Source organism: Cynoglossus semilaevis, chromosome 12 (assembly GCF_000523025.1).
Source record: "Cynoglossus semilaevis isolate Cse_v1.0 chromosome 12, Cse_v1.0, whole genome shotgun sequence".
Lineage (NCBI taxonomy): Eukaryota > Metazoa > Chordata > Actinopteri > Pleuronectiformes > Cynoglossidae > Cynoglossus > Cynoglossus semilaevis.
Genome location: NC_024318.1, coordinates 9,081,477 through 9,098,653, shown reverse-complemented (window position 1 = coordinate 9,098,653; position 17,177 = coordinate 9,081,477). Strand labels below are relative to the sequence as shown.

At 41.0% G+C, this 17,177-nt stretch overlaps 2 protein-coding genes across 4 annotated transcripts in view; one reads left to right on the top strand and one right to left on the bottom strand.

Annotated features, from left to right (window-relative positions):
* The window catches only part of macrod2 (mono-ADP ribosylhydrolase 2), a 370,465-nt gene that overhangs the window by 299,054 nt on the left and 54,234 nt on the right, over window positions 1-17,177 (bottom strand). The window lies entirely within an intron of this gene.
* Window positions 3,277-14,660, top strand: flrt3 (fibronectin leucine rich transmembrane 3). The gene is made up of 3 exons (XM_008321934.3): window positions 3,277-3,685; window positions 8,139-8,859; window positions 9,582-14,660. The coding sequence occupies exon 3, from the start codon at window positions 9,622-9,624 to the stop codon at window positions 11,569-11,571; it is 1,950 nt and encodes a 649-aa protein (XP_008320156.1). The 5' UTR covers window positions 3,277-3,685; window positions 8,139-8,859; window positions 9,582-9,621; the 3' UTR covers window positions 11,572-14,660.

Genomic DNA, 17,177 nt, shown 5'->3' with positions numbered 1-17,177 from the left:
CCCCACATACACACACACAAAAAAACTCGCGACACACCCATTATATATATATATATATATATATATATATATATATATATATGGGGGGGTGTATACATGTATAAAAACATCTTTTCTCCCTCTGTCTCATACTAAATCCTATGCAAATAAAATAAAATGTGAATAGTCTTGAATAGCAGCAGCACCTCTCATCCACATATCCTAGTTAAACATGTGTGAGGCTGAATAGCTGCCTGTCAGGATGCCGGAGCGGAGATGAAAGGCCCACAGCAAAGATCACTGCTGATTGCCTGCAGAGGATGAATATGCAAATAAAGCAGAAGGTAAATGAAAAACAAAGCAGGGGTTTTTGGCAGCAGCCTTTTGCATGTTCTTCTTAATTTGGCATTAGTTAAGAACAAGGAAAGTCTATCAATAATGAATTCTAGTCAGAAGCAAGGCAGGAGACAGGAACGGAAATCAGTCTCCATTTTCCCTCCAGTGAGCAAATGTGCAGTTCTGACATCTTTTATTTTCACAGCGTTTCAGTAACAAGCACGCTAAGCTTAAGTGACATGAAATTGAAACCGGTGGCAGATAAAATAATACCCAGGACACTTGGCTACAAGGCTTCAAAATGGCTCTGTGTTATTTTTTGGGGACAGGGGAATCCATGAAGTCAGACACCACCGTTGGCTAACTGCGATCGACAATTGACCACAGCAAGTGCAGAGAAGTAAATTGATAATCCAGTCAAATGTCTGTCACGACGACAAAATAATCACATAGCAGCCTGTTTGAGAACCCAACCAAGTGTGCACTTAACAGTTGTTTGGTTGCTACCAGATCCAAACGCCACTTTAGCAGCACTTAACAAAATCAAGTGGCTTAAAATATTTAGCTGTGTCGTCCCTCTTCTAGCGAACACACAACAAGCAAGCTGTCTGTTGTCACAGTGAAATTGCGCAGACAGACTGGAGAGCGTTTGGAAAAGAGGAGCACCTATCCGATTTAACAAAGGCTGAACAAGGCAACAGATTTTCCCTGCTCTTGAGATAAGAGAAACCCAACACCGCTGTCCTCCACTTGGGCTCTTTGTATGTGTGGGAGAGGGTCAATCAGCAGCCGCTGACAGATGTGTCTGCAGTTGATTTGAAAAAGGAAGCCACAGTGGGGTCAGGCGCAGGTTTCTTTGCACTGTTTCTCTGGAGGGAAGACAAGGATCAAGTCAGGATGTCCGAGACTGACCTTTTCTCACCTTAAGTCATCGGCGTACAAACACCTGGCCTTACATGATGGGGATTTGCCTTCCATTAACCCGCTAACAAATCATAAAAGCCCCTTGAAAGTTTAATGGCGCAAAAAAAACAACTTTATTTTCTCCCAATTTGCCCCCAAACGAACTGCATTACGGCAGACAATTTGCAGCTGTCAGAAGATCCCCTTGGATTTTGAGTTAAAGTGTGTTGTACTCCAGCTGGAAAGCTAACAAATCTGCAAAAAAAGCCTGGGAGCTTTAAGTAGTTCTGGCAGGTGCTGCAGCTTTAAGTACCTGTTTAATTAGGTTCTCCAGGTAAGATGACAATCACAGTTTAACAATGCAGTGGAGAGCTGACCACATCCTGGGAGGCAAAATAACTGGGGGTGAGATGTCAGTTGTGTTCAAATACTTTGACAGTCACTCCACTGTAGTACCCACTACTTTAATGAGGCCAATGCAACTGCTATGACTAAATGTCCCCATCAACTCACATTCATACAATACAGTAGGAAACAAAACAAAAAAAAATACAAAGCATAAATATTTTTTGAACTAATTGTGTGACTGTGTGCATGACAGGAAGTCGAAAGGATGCAATGATTAGCCAGGCATAAAATGTAGCTTGCATCACTCTCATATATATAGTAGATAGAAAAGGTGTAACTTTTTTATTGTTAAAACGGATTACTGTCATTAAAAAAGCAGAAGTGAATAATGTGTAAGAAAGGAGTTCCTGTATTAATCATACAATAGTGTGAGTCATATTTTCTCAGTGACCCATCGAAAAGAGACGGACATGGAAGAACGCACACACTCAGCTCCTCCCCTGCAGCTCAGTGCACTGGGTTCTGGTTCTTTTTCTTTCTTTTTTTTTTTGTCTTGTCAGGTAACCAGACAGGGAGACACAGCAGATGACGCAGAGCAGGAGCGGGTTGGCTGGTCAGTTCTGCCTCACGACTGTGGGTACATCAACATGACTCAACGCTACTTTTGTCCTACAGATAAGAAACCCTACAGCTTCATTTAAAAATAAATAGAAAGCGTGAGGCCTATAAAAGGCACTGAGAGCTCCATTCACATTTGTTTACATAGTTGTCTTTTCCATGTCAACACACAGACACGTTACTGTATATGCAGAGGACACTGCGTTGTTATCTTCCAACATTTCAGCTTTTGACAGTCGGTAATTTTGCACTCACAAAAGTACAACAACTCATGTTTTTAATGTTTAATTTCTCTACCCAGGAAGAATAAAGGCACTGTGTATGTGACCTGTTTGCTCACAGCTTAATTTGTAACTACCGGCGCTATCAGGAAAACGGCGGTAAAGTGATCCCCTAATCAGTCTTCAGGAAATGTTTCCCAAAGAAAGCCTTTTTGACTAATCGTATCATTCGCAAGCGCTGCATGTCTGAATAATTTAAAAGTCAATCAAAAGTAGTTTTAAATGAATTAAAAGTGAAATAAAAGGGGAGCTCTTTAGCTGGAACACTAGCCTTGTTTTCAGGTTACTTTTGCTAGTAGTCAGAAACTTCATGTGTGGAAATTACTTAGAAAGGGGAATTTGATTAGTAGGTAGAGGCAACTAAAATAATGCAAAGTAAAGGGGAAAAAAGAAGACATAATTATTGTAATATAACCTAAACAAACGTTTGTGATGTTATTGTTGTGGGTGTAGATGTCAGTTAACCTTAACTAAATATTTGGTGTGATTAGGGGGAAAAAGATGAGTAACAGGAATAACTGACAAATATGCTAATGCCGATGTGTCAACACACGCTGTTCAAACAACTGAAACAAGAGGGCGACATCACAGCTTAGGATGTATGATTTGGGGTATTTTGTGGATATAAACTGAACAGAATTGAATTCTGTCAATTCTGCCAGTGGAGCAGTTTTTCTCCAATCAGTGACGAATCACTCATTCAACTGTGTTCGTACACTGACAGGAGTCAAAGCCTTTTCTCCTTTCCTCCACTCCCCCTAGTGTATTCATTCGACACTGCATCCTTCCTGTGCATCAACCATAGAGAGAGAGAGACTTTCTGGGAGAATGAGAGAGAGAGAGAGGGGGAGAGAGAGAGAGAGAGAGACCCCTCCTCCATATGACATCAGTGCTCTATTGAAGCACAGCTAGAGGCAAACACAAGTCCACATTTGTATTGAGGTCTGCCCGTGCGCGCACGTCCCTGCACAGCCTACAGATTGTGAATGTGTGTGCGTGTGTGTGAGAGAGAAAGAGAGGTGGCAGCAGCAGCAGCAAACTGAGCAGTGCTGCAAAAGATAAACTCACAACTAGTTTCAGTCCAGTGTCAGTGGAGCTTCTTTTGGATGTGAATCTTTAAAACTCACAACCTGGAGTGGATTATTATCGGTATTTTTCTCTCTGCTGTGAACCCCGCGTTATAAGGATACCTGTTACTTTGCTTTTTGGTTGGTTTGGAGGTAAGTGTTTTAGGTTTTGATGTTTTTTTCACCCCCCTCCTCTGGCACAGTCCTGATGGGACTGCGTCCTCTCTTTTTGGATTCTGTCTTTTTGCAGATGGGATGTGAAGTCATACCGAATACTCCATACGAGTTTAAATACAATGACTTGCAGTTGTCGTTTTATAAATTCCCTTTATTGATTTGTACCAGGCCTAGATACAAAAAAACAAACAAACATAAAAACAGGGTTGATAGCAGTGGTTTTGGCTGCACTGGTCCAGTACACGGTAGTAATGACATTTCAAACTATGGGAGTGCGTTTATTTAACCCACAATGACATTAACATCATCTTCGGCTCATTCCTGCAGATTAAAGCAGACTTATAGAGGCTGGTTGTGTTTTTCCCATCACCACTGGCTTCTCTCACGTCTTCAACTTCGCTGCTTCAATCCTGCGACGCGTCACCCTCCAAAGCGAGCCCGCTTCGTTTTTACCCCAACATGCAAAACGCAAAAAATAAAAATAATAATAATAACAATCATAAAATAATCTTGCATGCAAATCTTACTTACACATATTATTGATTTTTCTTTAATTATTGACAAAAGACTCGAGCCTGCAGGAATATCACATAGGATCAGAGTTTCTTCATTTATCCAGAATTCGGTGCCTGAAAAAACCACGGGAAAATTAAGCGATTGCGCCGAACTGGTTAGGTTCAGAGGATTGTTGGGTTTAGACACGACTCCTCAGCCGGGAAGACACCCCGGTGTGCGGCTGAAATTTCAGCGCACATCCCGCGGAGTTGGAATAGGAAGGGGGCAGCTGCAGAAATAAACCCAGCTCAACGCGTCCACAGCGGCGGAGCCAAGCAGACACACAGACAGACAGCTCCTATTCATGTGCTACCACAGTAAAACCCACTGTGTCCAACTGCAACCAGTCAGCCACCTTCAAACGCGCAGCTCCAGCAGCCGGGGGCTCCGTGATGGTGATGGTTCAGAGAGGAGGGGGGCGGCGAAACTCAGCCAAGTTTTTCATTTTTACGCACTGCGTTCGGGCGCACGCGAACGGCGGCTCGTTCCAGCAGAGCGAACGCTTCTTTATAGCAACGCCTCAAACCACACATCTGACACTTCCACGGAGAAATGCTTCTGTGATGTCTAATAATAAACAGTCAGGGGTTTACAGTGAGCTCCCCTTATGCTTATATGGCCGTCAGGCACCATTCCCACCGCAGGGAGGATGGAAGTCTAATCATTCTGTTCTTTCCCTTTCTGTCCATTTGAACTTGATATTTTACCCTTTAGATGCCTATATTTTCCACACGTTTCCATATATATATATATATATATTTGGTTCATCTGCAAGACCAAAATAAATAAATCATCAGTACAACATGGCTGATTTGCAGACAGACCCAATTGTCTTCACTGGTGATTGCCTGAGGCCACAGTCCCCTGTCAATTGCTTTCACTGGGAATTTGCACCTCAGATTAACAGCTAACCAGGTCATCACGTATATTTATACACATAATTACAGAGGATTCCAGTAGCCAAATTCTTTAACATAACACTGACATGTCTGACACTTCAGGGGAAATACGATCTTATAAACAACACTATGATGTGGAAACTGAAATCACATGATGAACTTTTATTTGTAATTTGTCTGGCCACAAGGTTTCTGATAAACTAGGTATACACGACCGTGAAGCATTGGAGACTGTAGGTAAAAACCTTTGCAAATAATATGACTCAGGATAAACTAGTGCCTACCACCCCCAAGTGGGGGGAAAACCACTGCAGCTGCAACAGATCTGTGCTTTCAGGCTGCACAAAAGAGAGACCCCCAGTCTGTCCTGGGCCTCCGTGTTCTTAATGGGTCAGCAAAAGTATCATCTGCTCGTCTTAACTACAGGCAGCACCAGGAGGCATCAAACTGTGGAACAAGCAACGAAGCCTTTTTGTCATGCAGCGGGTCATGTGTTCCATGTGAAGTCACACGAAACAATCTGTGTCAGAAGACGATACAAACGCTCTTGTCCCCCCCGCCCCCACACACACACACAAAATCATATATAATGTAAACAATAATCTATTATTTCCAAAATACTTTTTTCCATCAAGATCAAATTTCAGTTTTATTTTAATCGTTTATATTTGTAATAATTTGACCGCAGAGAGGGGGGGAATCGTAAATCAGTAGTTAGTTATCAATTTCAAGGCCTAATCAACAGCAGATACAAACAGCATTGATTTCTCAGTGGAGAGTTTTACTGTGGTTCAAAATTAATTTCAGGGCGCATGAATAATTTAGCAGGCAGCCATTATTCTTTCTACATCTCTTTCCCCACTAAATGCAGGCCGTGTGATATTATTATTTCATACCTCGCAGAACTACAAGCTGTCGTAATGCACGTTTGACAGTGTTTTTTTTTTTATATTTTCCACTCAAAGCTTTTCATTTCTTTTCCTTCTCCCAGTTATGACCGGGAGGCACAAACTATTTGACTCTGTTATTGCAGACTAATGTGCATTTATGCATGGTGAGCCTACAATGGAGATCAGTGTCCAGCTTAGTGTGATTAGCAGCTTGCCCTAGCTACTTGAGCGAACACACACACACACACACACACATACACACACACACAGGAAACATCAGAAAAATGTGTAAAAACTTACTGTGGAGAGGATTTTTCAATTTGCATGTATTAAATCATATCTGCACAGCTCTGTTGGGTCGTCATGATCAACATACAGGCCCAGTGTTACACAATAGGTCTACAGGTCAGTCTACAGAAATCCAAAAAGAGTAGACTAATCATAGAAAGACTCAGCTAACTCTGTAGCTCGTAGAGTGATAGAGTGAACATTATGTGCCTTTTTTTTTCTTTTTTGGTAAAAACAGACTTTTCTGATAAATACCTCACAGTACAATACAATCCACCAAGGCCTGAAACACAATAGGATCAGGTATATATTTTTTCATTTAAATTTGCATTTATAAATGAATCCCCATGTCTCTTGCCCTTTCTGCTTGAGACTGAGGACGAGTGTGTTTGTCGAAACAAAAAGGAGACAATCGACGCTGAAAGAAAAAAAAAAAGAATTCAATGTGGCTGTTCACGCTGAGGTTAATGCTCTTTCACATCCCTAAAAGATGTGCAGACAAACGCAGATTGATTTTGTGGTGGTTCTCCTGTCAGAGTCCGAAATACAAACACAACTTCCCCTTTTTGTAGATATTTTTTAAGGAATTTAAACATTGATCAAGGCTGCATACCTAACAATATTCAGAGGAAGGAAAAGTATCTAAAAAATGAAGTGAATATTTAAAATTGAAGTTGCCCAGACTAAGTGCCGCATTAAAAGTTCATTCCAACAGATAGCACATTGCTCTTCCATCACTGGCATATTATGAAACTCCATTACTGGATTTCATCTTATTTTTCTTGTTAGACTCCTTTTATTCCAGAAGTTGTTAGAGGTCACATCTGGTGCTTTTTCCCCAGACTCTAATCTACTCCTAATGTAATACTGGCCTGAGAGCTCATGTTTAGATGGAACAGAAGGCAGGGGGGAAGTTATTATTAGACAGCATCTTAGGAGTTGTAATCGAGTTAGAAACCTCTCAATTCCCCCATCTTCTCCTTGTCGTGGACTACAACTGTTAAATGGCTGGGCCTTTTGTAGCTAATTTACCTTTCCATGTTTTACAGCAGCCAGCAGCTGTTCGCAGCTCTCCCGCACGGTTACATATAAAGACGGGAGGCTATTGTGCTGTTAGAGGAAACACAACATTTACCCGGGCGTAGGAGATTCTATTTTTACAAACACAACCAGGATTCATTAATTGTAAACAAAGGATGAACATTAAGGGCAAACCAGAAGAGGTTTTGAGTGACGGGGCCGTACACAAAAGCAATAAGAAACAGACATAAACTTCACCTGACATGGCTGGCTTTCAGCAGTGTGACTGATTCCGTAACTGTGGACCAGAACCTTTCCCTTCTCTCACATGGAACCTGGGCTGACATTTTTAGACTAATAGGAGGCTGCTTTTTTTATTCGCAGGATGTGTTTTGTTGTAAAACACCAAAAGGTTAAGCTGGGAGTGAACTTTGACCCACAAAAGTGTTGGGGCTCCACCCTTGGCTATTGTGTAGATCACCAGGCTTTATTCCACATATAGACATTTTCTTTCCTGTTATGCTAAAAATGTGTGAGTTGCTGGAGAAAAAAAATATATTTAAATGTTTATTTCACAGAGAATATGTTCGTGATTAGCTGCTTAATTTATACAGATAACAGAAAAAATTATTCTACTGCAGTATCTGGGTGTAATTAGTAAAAATGACATCTCGAATAAATCTCGCAATGAAAGTTTGTTGAGCAAAAGCTAGATAAATAACATTTGAGCTACTTTATGAGGTAACTAAATATTTCTGCCTTTTGTTTATTTTTCAGAACACAGTTCCAGGTGTTTGGAGGGTGCAGCATGAGCTGGGCTGCAGATGCATAAAGGAGGTTGGGTCCAGAAGGATAACAACCTTGCCCATGTTTGCCCCATAGAGAAAAAGAATTGGTCACCTGCCGCAGGAAAAAAGACCAAAGGCTGGGATTAATGTGTGTACAGGCTCAACAAGGGAGCAGAGGATTCTGGGTTGCTCGTCGACCTGGAGTACACAAGTGAACAAGCCTGGATAGAGCTTGTAGCGCAGGGGATCGGCATGGCTCAGACCAGCTTTGTGTCACCTCATCATGCCTGTCGGGCCTGAATGCAGAAAGGAGCCTCTGCTACAGCTCACCCCGTATTACCAACGGATCACTTTACAACAGCCAGTAGATTTTACCTGTGGTTATGGCTGGTGAGCTGGTCTGTTTCCACGCCCATTAGGATTTTTAATATTACCTGAGAGGGGCATGCTTTGTCAGAACGTAGGGATGCTTTTTCTACAGGCTTATCTGCCATGGTAAAGGCATTGAGAGCATGAGCCTCTGACAACACTGAGGAGGTCATCGTGCAAACAAGGATCGGCTTAGCAAACACTGACCAGGTCAGGACACCACGAGAAACCCCTTGAACAAAAAAACTTTTCCTTTCAAGGAGGATAAGAACAAATTCAAGAGGAAATCTTGATTGGATTTTTTGTTGGCGGGAAAGGATTTACCACGTCACATAAATCAGGTATGACAAACACGGACGGCTTAGCCTCTCTTTATTTTTCTGACTACGCCAAAAAATCTAATAAGACAAGAAGTCAAAGTGTGGATGACAGAGATGCATTATTAAACAATAGGTTAGTTTTTATTTAATTACTAAAAGGCAATGCTACACTGATGGAAAAGGAGAGTATAAATATAGTTTTCATCTTTGGTTTTACACTGGATCTATTTTTAGGAATAATTTCTCTAATCATATAACAGTTTAATCCTAATGTTCAATTTTAATATATGTTATAACAACATAAAGCTAGAGGGCTCTGTTAAACTAAATGTGCTCAGATATATTTCTTTTCTAATTAAATTCTTTCCTAATATAAATGTATTGGTATCTGAAAAACCCAACAGAGATTTTACTTCACAACACAAAACCTGACACACAGGGACGATGTAAAACTGCTAGGGATTGCTCTTACATTTTACGAGTCAGAGTCAGGCATAGGGAATCAATACACAAACCTCCAGACTTGGAAAATGTCTCATCAAAAAGAATAAAGCAAAAAAATCTTTATGCAATGCATGATAGTTTTTTTTTTTTTGACTTAACCCGCAGTCAGTGATTTGAAGCAATCTATAAAGCAAACTCTATATTTGAAAAAGTTTCTCTTCAGCCTGGATAATTCCATAACCCTGTCATACCAGTTCAAAAGCCTGGCTTTTAAATGTACACTTGTGTCTTCTTCTCAGGGGCTTGTGTGATTTGACTGCCAGACGACAAAGCTTCAAGATGTATCAACGCAAGGCTTTAATACTCTTCCTCATCAGGATGGGACTGATGCTCGGTCTTTGTAACCCCCTGGTGACCTCGGAATCATGTCCCTCAGCCTGCCGCTGTGACGGGACCTTCATCTACTGTAATGACCGTGGCCTGACTTCCATTCCCAAAGGTATACCCCAGGATGCTACAGTGCTCTTCCTGCAAAACAATCGCATTAAAAGTTCGGGGATACCAACAGAGCTTCGAAAGCTTATATATGTGGAGAAGATCTACCTTTATTGTAACAATCTGGATGAGTTCCCTAATAATCTTCCTCTTGGCTTAAAAGAGCTCCACCTACAGGAGAACAACATTCGGATGATTACCCATGCTTCTTTAGCCCAGATTCCTTACATTGAGGAGCTGCATTTGGATGATAACTCAGTATCTGCCGTCAGTATAGAGGAGGGGGCTTTCAGAGACAGCAATCACCTCAGACTTCTTTTCCTCTCAAGAAACCATCTAAGTGCTATCCCTTCAGGCCTACCTATGAGCATTGAGGAGCTGCGCTTTGATGACAACCGCATCTCCTCCATCTCAGAGCAGTCACTACAAGATCTCATCAACCTGAAGCGACTAATCCTGGATGGTAACCTTCTCAACAACCGTGGGATTGGGGAGATGGCTTTCATCAACCTGATCAATCTGACCGAGCTCTCACTAGTGAGGAACTCTCTGACATCGCCACCGGCCAATCTGCCTGGCACCAGTTTGGAGAAGCTGCACCTACAAGATAATCATATCAACCGTATACCACCAGGGGCGTTTGCCTTCCTGAGACAGTTGTACCGTCTGGACCTGTCCGGTAACAACCTGAGCAGCCTGCCACATGGTGTGTTTGAAGATCTGGACAATCTCACACAGCTCCTGCTACGCAGCAATCCCTGGCAATGCACCTGCAGGATGAAATGGGTGCGTGATTGGCTGCGGTCGCTGCCATCTAAGGTGAACGTGCGTGGTTTCATGTGCCAGGGTCCTGATAAGGTCAAAGGTATGGCAATTAAGGACCTAACTACGGACATGTTTGACTGCACAGATTCAGAGTTCGATTCCATGCATGAAACAAGCACAGTCTCCAACACTTTACGCCCGTCTCAGCCTCAGTGGCCGTCATTTGTAACTAGGAGGCCCATAGTAAAGGGAGCCGACATCAGCAAGAACTACCACAGTACTACCACGTCTTCAGGCAGAAAAATTATCACCATCAGTGTGAAGGCAAGTACTGCTGATTCGATACACATATCATGGAGGGTGTCACAACCCATGACTGCATTACGGCTGAGCTGGTTGAAGTTAGGACACAGCCCCGCCTTTGGTTCCATCACTGAAACCATTGTGCAGGGAGAGAGGACGGAGTACCTGCTCAATGCCCTGGAGCCAGAGTCTTCTTATAGGATATGCATGGTTCCCATGGAGACCAGTAACATTTACCTGTCGGATGAGACCCCTGTTTGCATTGAGACAGCGACCATTTCCCACAAGTCGTACCACCCCACAACAACTTTAAACAGAGAGCAGGAGAAAGAGCCTTACAAAAATTCCAATCTGCCTTTGGCTGCTATTATTGGAGGGGCAGTGGCTCTGTTGGCAATAATCATGTTGGCACTGGTCTGCTGGTATATTCACAGGAATGGGTCACTTTTTTCCAGGAACTGCACCTACAACAAAGGCCGGCGGAGAAAGGACGACTACGCTGAGGCTGGCACTAAGAAGGACAACTCCATCCTAGAAATAAGAGAGACATCTTTTCAAATGATACCTATAAATCACCTGCCTGTGTCCAAGGAGGAGTTTATGATACACACAATTTTCCCACCTAATGGCCTGAGTTTGTACAAAAGCCCACACACCGAAAACAGTATTAACAACAGGAGCTTCAGAGACAGTGGAATACCAGATTCGGATCATTCTCATTCATGATATTGCGCACAGACACTCATGATGCGTGCGTGACTTAGAGTGACTTAAACAAACACTGGAAGTATGAACTGAGGAGAGCAACGTTCTGTACATTTGCCATATAATTTATATTTAAGGTCATTTTATGAAGATGGAGAATGTTCCAGTTGCAGGCCATCACCGAACCATGGTTGGTATGGTAACTACCTGCAATTCTATATTTTAGAGATTTGTAGTAATTTGTACTGTATTTCCTTTGCTTAAGGTTGTCAACCTCCTAAAAGAAACTTGTGTTCTACTGAGACATGATGACTTGTCAACTGTGAAAGTGGGTTTTCATTGCTGTGTTGAACAATCAGACTTTAGAAAACCTTTTAGTATAAGCACAGGCCATTCTTTTAACTTTGTGGCTGTCTGAAAACAAAAAGGCAAAAAAATGAAGTGAGGATTTGAGGCACAGCTGAGCAGCTGATTCGCAAGCAGCCATGCTGCCCTCGGAAAAGAAGGAGCAGTCTGCAAACTGTGGACCTGGAGGCTTGTTTAAAAATTCACTCGGTAATGAGAATGAATAAGTAAAAATGAGGTGCCATGCTTTATTTCTCAGCTCTGTTAAGTGTGTTTTTTTGTGTTTGTAAGCAGAAACACAGTAAAGCAAACAAATGAGGGTTCCAGGTTTTCTGGGAGGACTGTCGGCCACAGCACAGGGCAAATAAAGCACAGCAATCTTAGGGAGTGTTGTGCTCCTCATAACAAGTAGACTGGACAGGCTGACATGGAGGACCCCCACTATCTCTATTTGTACAAGGCAACAATGGTTGAACTACAATGGCAGCATTCTCTAGTACCATGTACCATTCGTCATTCTAGTCACCAGGCCAAAAAGAAAGAACGTGTTGGATTTCATCAGATTTACCACGGTGTCAGGAGCTCCTTGTTATGAGTGTTATTTTGTATTATTTTTTCAAAGGAACACACTTTTACGTTGCCACAATTTGAAGTTAACTGTTATTTACAATTGAGAACCAAAGTGCATTGTATGCCCTTTGGCCAGTCTTGTATGTGCCTTGATCCAATGCTTATTGTATTTAGCTTTTTAAGAAACCAGTGACTTTTTTTCATACACACTTGAATATGAAAAATATTGGTCATATTACAAAATAAAAGTGGATAAAAATATCTTTGCTCTTTTTTGCCCAGAGTACAAAAGGCTCCGCTCCAAAATTGTACTTGTGTTCTAAGTACTGTGCCCAGATCTTTTCTTGTTACCAAAGAGATTTCAATTTTGGTTTGAATGTGAAACTGCCCTGGAGGGGAACCAAGGAACTGCAGGCACAACGTTTTATTCATTCATATCTTAAATTACTTGCTAGACACACAATCTAAAAATGCTCGGAGGTGCAAACACAGTCAAACACTGCATTTTTAATCTTCACACAGATGTGAACTGTGAGGTTTGAGCTTGTGGCCTTAAAACCACATCTCCCCCCTTTAAGACCCAGTTAACCCTTGAACAATAACAGAGACTTCTGAAACCCAGTTTTTCCACTCCATGGGCAGTCCGCACACCAACATCTGCTTCAGGCTGCTGTTGTTCCTAGCGCTGTGGAGCCATGTGTGACTTATCCTATTGACCATAGAGCAGAATATCACAGTAGAGTGGAACTAGGGCTGTGGAGAAATTGGACTCCTGGGTTTGATGAACCTCCCGGGTACTGGGGCAACGGAAAACTAATGACGAGCCACCATATGGAGGGTGGGACAGGCGGCCCCTGCTGGGGATGGCCGTCCCTGCAGAGGACAGAGTATATATACACTGCTCGGGGCGTAAGGCAGCACACTTAATGACATGATTTTAGTTCACTCAGGCAAGGGCTCAGGAAAAGGTACAAATGCACAAGTTGTAAAAGAGCCGGTTATTCGGCTTTCTAGCCAGTAGAAAGAGCTGTAATGCTTTTCAGATGGTAATGCGGTAGAGCAGATGCACTGTCTCAATGCAAAAGCACATAAGTACTCAGAACGTATCAGGGAAACTTGTGTGTACTCACTTACACACCCACACACTCTTTACACAGGAAAAGCATTAATTACAGCAAGGGAAGCCGCTAAAAGCTGCACAAGTGATCCAAACCTTAACTACACACTAACCCTGCCCTGGAAACTAAAAATACGTCACATTAACTTAGAATCAAAGTAAACAGCGTCTACTTTTAGAATATAAAACAGTAATAGTTTCCATGTGAACACTAAAAAAAGGAGTTAAAACGTAAGTCCTTTCTTATTTATTACGAAAGGAAAACGAAAGAAAACAGCAAACGGCACAAGACACAAAGATGAAACCATTTCTTTTTTGTTGCACTGATGTAAGAAGGCAAATGTTGACAAGGTATTTCAGAGAAGACTTTTTAAATAAACCAAGCAAATAATGTGATGTGAGGTTTATTTTAGGTTAATGAAGCCAAACAAAACGTTTTTGGCATCTTTCTCCACTGAAAGATTTTACAGTCATTTAAAGATAAGGATAGGGAGAACATGTGTGTGTGTGTGTCTATTTTTGTTCATCAGTTCATTTTGATTGAAGTATTATCTTAATTGCTCTGCACGCTTTACTTTCTTAACTGCTATTTTAGTCTTCACCCTAACAAATAATTTTTTTTCTACTTTATTCACCTTAGAAATAAAAAATGACACACCATGAGGATAGATTCTATTATTTTTTATTTTTTGTTTATGTTATTTAATATATTTATTATTATTTGCTGAGTGTTCAACAGTTTACATTTTATCAATAGGTTATAGAACACGGCACATGTATTAGACTTTAAAAATTATGAAAGGTAAATATTAATATTTGGCAAGAAAAAAAACGTTCATCTAGAATAAAATAAAAAATGTATTTATACATATATATAATTATAATAAACTGACATCTCATCTTTGATTATAAATGAGGCGTGATTTCACTGCAAATGTGAAATTGGTGTAAAAATAGAAAAATAATCAATACGTTTTTAATTGAAAGAATTACACGTCTGCTTCAAAGTCAGGTGGGGGGCTTTATACCTGTGACCTGCTGTAGGAGCAGTAAACCCTTTATAAATCTGGGTAGTTCTGTTATGTAGTAGTATGTAGTAGTTTATGTTTATGTGTGTATATATACACAGTTTTTTGATATATATATATATATACACACAGTTTTTTCGGATGTTTTTACCGTAATTCGGTAAATTATTAGATCAAATCTAATATCAGAATTTGATTTGAAATGGTATTTATTTCAACATTATTTTATCTTTCTTTTTTTCTTGGTTCATAGCTACAGTGAAACATTGCAGAGGGGCTGCAGAGCCGCGGGTTGCTGACCTTTGACCTATGCAGTGTAAACATTTTTACTGTATAGGTGACATTTCTGACATTTCTTTAACCAGAACAGCATTTTTTATTCATTATTCGTGAGCTCTGGGAATGAAACAATTTATAGGTGCAGGTTTGCAGAATTCTGGAATAGCCTGGAACAGGCCAGCTGTTTTAACACACTGTCTCACGCGGGTAATAAATTAGAGTTTAGTCAAAATGCAAAACCGAAGCATCCCATTGTTGTGAATTCACTAAAAAATAAAACATTAAACCGAGCGGCTTTGTGCAATTTGGCGATCCAAAGTGTGAGACAAAATTAATGAAGTAGTCTGCTCACGACCCCACGTGACCTCACTTATCACTGATGACTCTTGACCCATCAGTTCTTTTACACAGTTGCTCAATCACTCTCATGTTCTCATTGAAGTCGGTCAAGTCTCTAGACAAGCCAAGATGCCACGTGCATTTGTCTCCGGTGTGACACACACAGGCCCTAATTATGTTTGTCTTTTGTGGAGCCCCGAGATTAAAACTAATGGAGGCAGCTGCACTGTCTGCCCCAGGCTGCCGTTACTCCTATTGTCATGTACTGGTCACATTTGCATTCCTATAGATGCCGCTATCAAAGCACCCCTGCGTGACCTCATCGTTGTCAGTAGCCGAGGCACGGTTCTTCTCCATCAGCAACATTAGCAGGATCAAAAAAGCCCAGCCGATCTGACCCTATGACTGATTAGGGGTCAGCAGAGTCAGGTCACACTTAGTTCAAGTATCTCAAGAAATGAGAAATGGATACATGTCAGTGGCCGCAAAATAAAGACAGCCATGAGGGACTCATCAAGAAAAAGTAGCCAGAAGGCAGGGCTTGAGAAAAAAATATATTTATTTCTGGCAAAGACTGTGAAAGGAGAAGACACTTGAAAGGTCAGATGTTTAGCTAATGGTTTAATTGTGTTCAGGGCAAACAACAGAGTCGTAGCATAAGGTTAAGTCTGTGAGATGATTCACAGAGAAGCTGCTTGATTGTTTTAGTTGATTTTTTTTTTCAAATACATTTTTTATTTACTCGGTCTAAACACTATGCTGTTTTTGTCAAACTAGGATTACTGCTAAAATGTTGCCTTTTTATGGATTGGCTATTCAGTAATCCAAGGGTACATCACTGGGTGCAAAACCAGTCCAACTTTAACTAAAGTAAAAAATACACAACGAGTGAAAATTCCTTAATAATTAATCAAATAAACAATGGCTTTGTGCAATAAATCTTGAGTTTTATGACGAGACTAATTCAATACTATCTCAACAGATCACACCTGCAGTGCGGGCATCAAGTCTCAGAGTTCATTTTTGTGTGTTGGTTTCAGAATCATAGCCCTCTAGACAACGACAGCTTGCAGTCATAATGTAGGGTTTAGGGAAATGACTAACAGAATTTAAACGCAATGGGTTTTCATTCTTAATGTCTAACACAAAATTAAAGCCCATTATTTCCAAACCGCACCAGAATGTGCGGCTTTTCAGCACATAAACTTGCATGCCAAAAAACGACCGCGCATTCAAAACAAAAATAAAACCGGGGCACTTCCCTCACATCTCCTCGCACACATCTTGCACATTAAACAGGCCTGTGATTTAATGGCCTCTAAATGCTAAGTAGAGGAGGGCTGAGGTCAGATGGCAAACCCAGGCCCAGGGCCTCCCACAAAGCCTGCACTTCTGGCAGTGTGTAAATTTTGTATTTTCTGCTCGTGTACGTGTGTGTTTGTGTGTGTTTGTGTGTGATGTTGACTGTAGTATAAAACCAAAGACGATTTAAATGAGCTGATCTCATTGAAGTTATGTGTATGTGTAAAAATGTAAACAGGCCTCAGAATGTATATGAGGGTCTTCACTTTCTATCTGACGTTTTCAAAGCATGTTGGTGTAAACCTCAGACTGCTGGTTGATGTTATGATGTTATGCTCTAGCACAGCGCTCTGACCTGAGCTCAACCTCAGGTCTTTTTACAGCCAATAAGTCCAGGGAAAAAGTGAGAAATTATATTTTGGAGATTTGTTTTTGCTGTTAGCAAGTAAGTTAAACACTTTCCCCAGTGTGTTTAGTGTGGCTTATGTTTGGGACAATGTGTTCTACAGAATAATTAAATAATATATTTAATTGTTCGCTATTAATCTCACTGTGGACATCCTGCTCTTTCACACTGGCACACTGACCAGACACTAGACCAAAAAAGTAATACATTAATTTTCAAAATAAAAGTTCTATGGAACCCA

What these genes read in the sequence shown, in the direction of transcription:
- flrt3 (XM_008321934.3), top strand. Translation starts at nt 9,622, where the DNA reads ATGTATCAACGCAAGGCTTTAATACTCTTCCTCATCAGGATGGGACTG.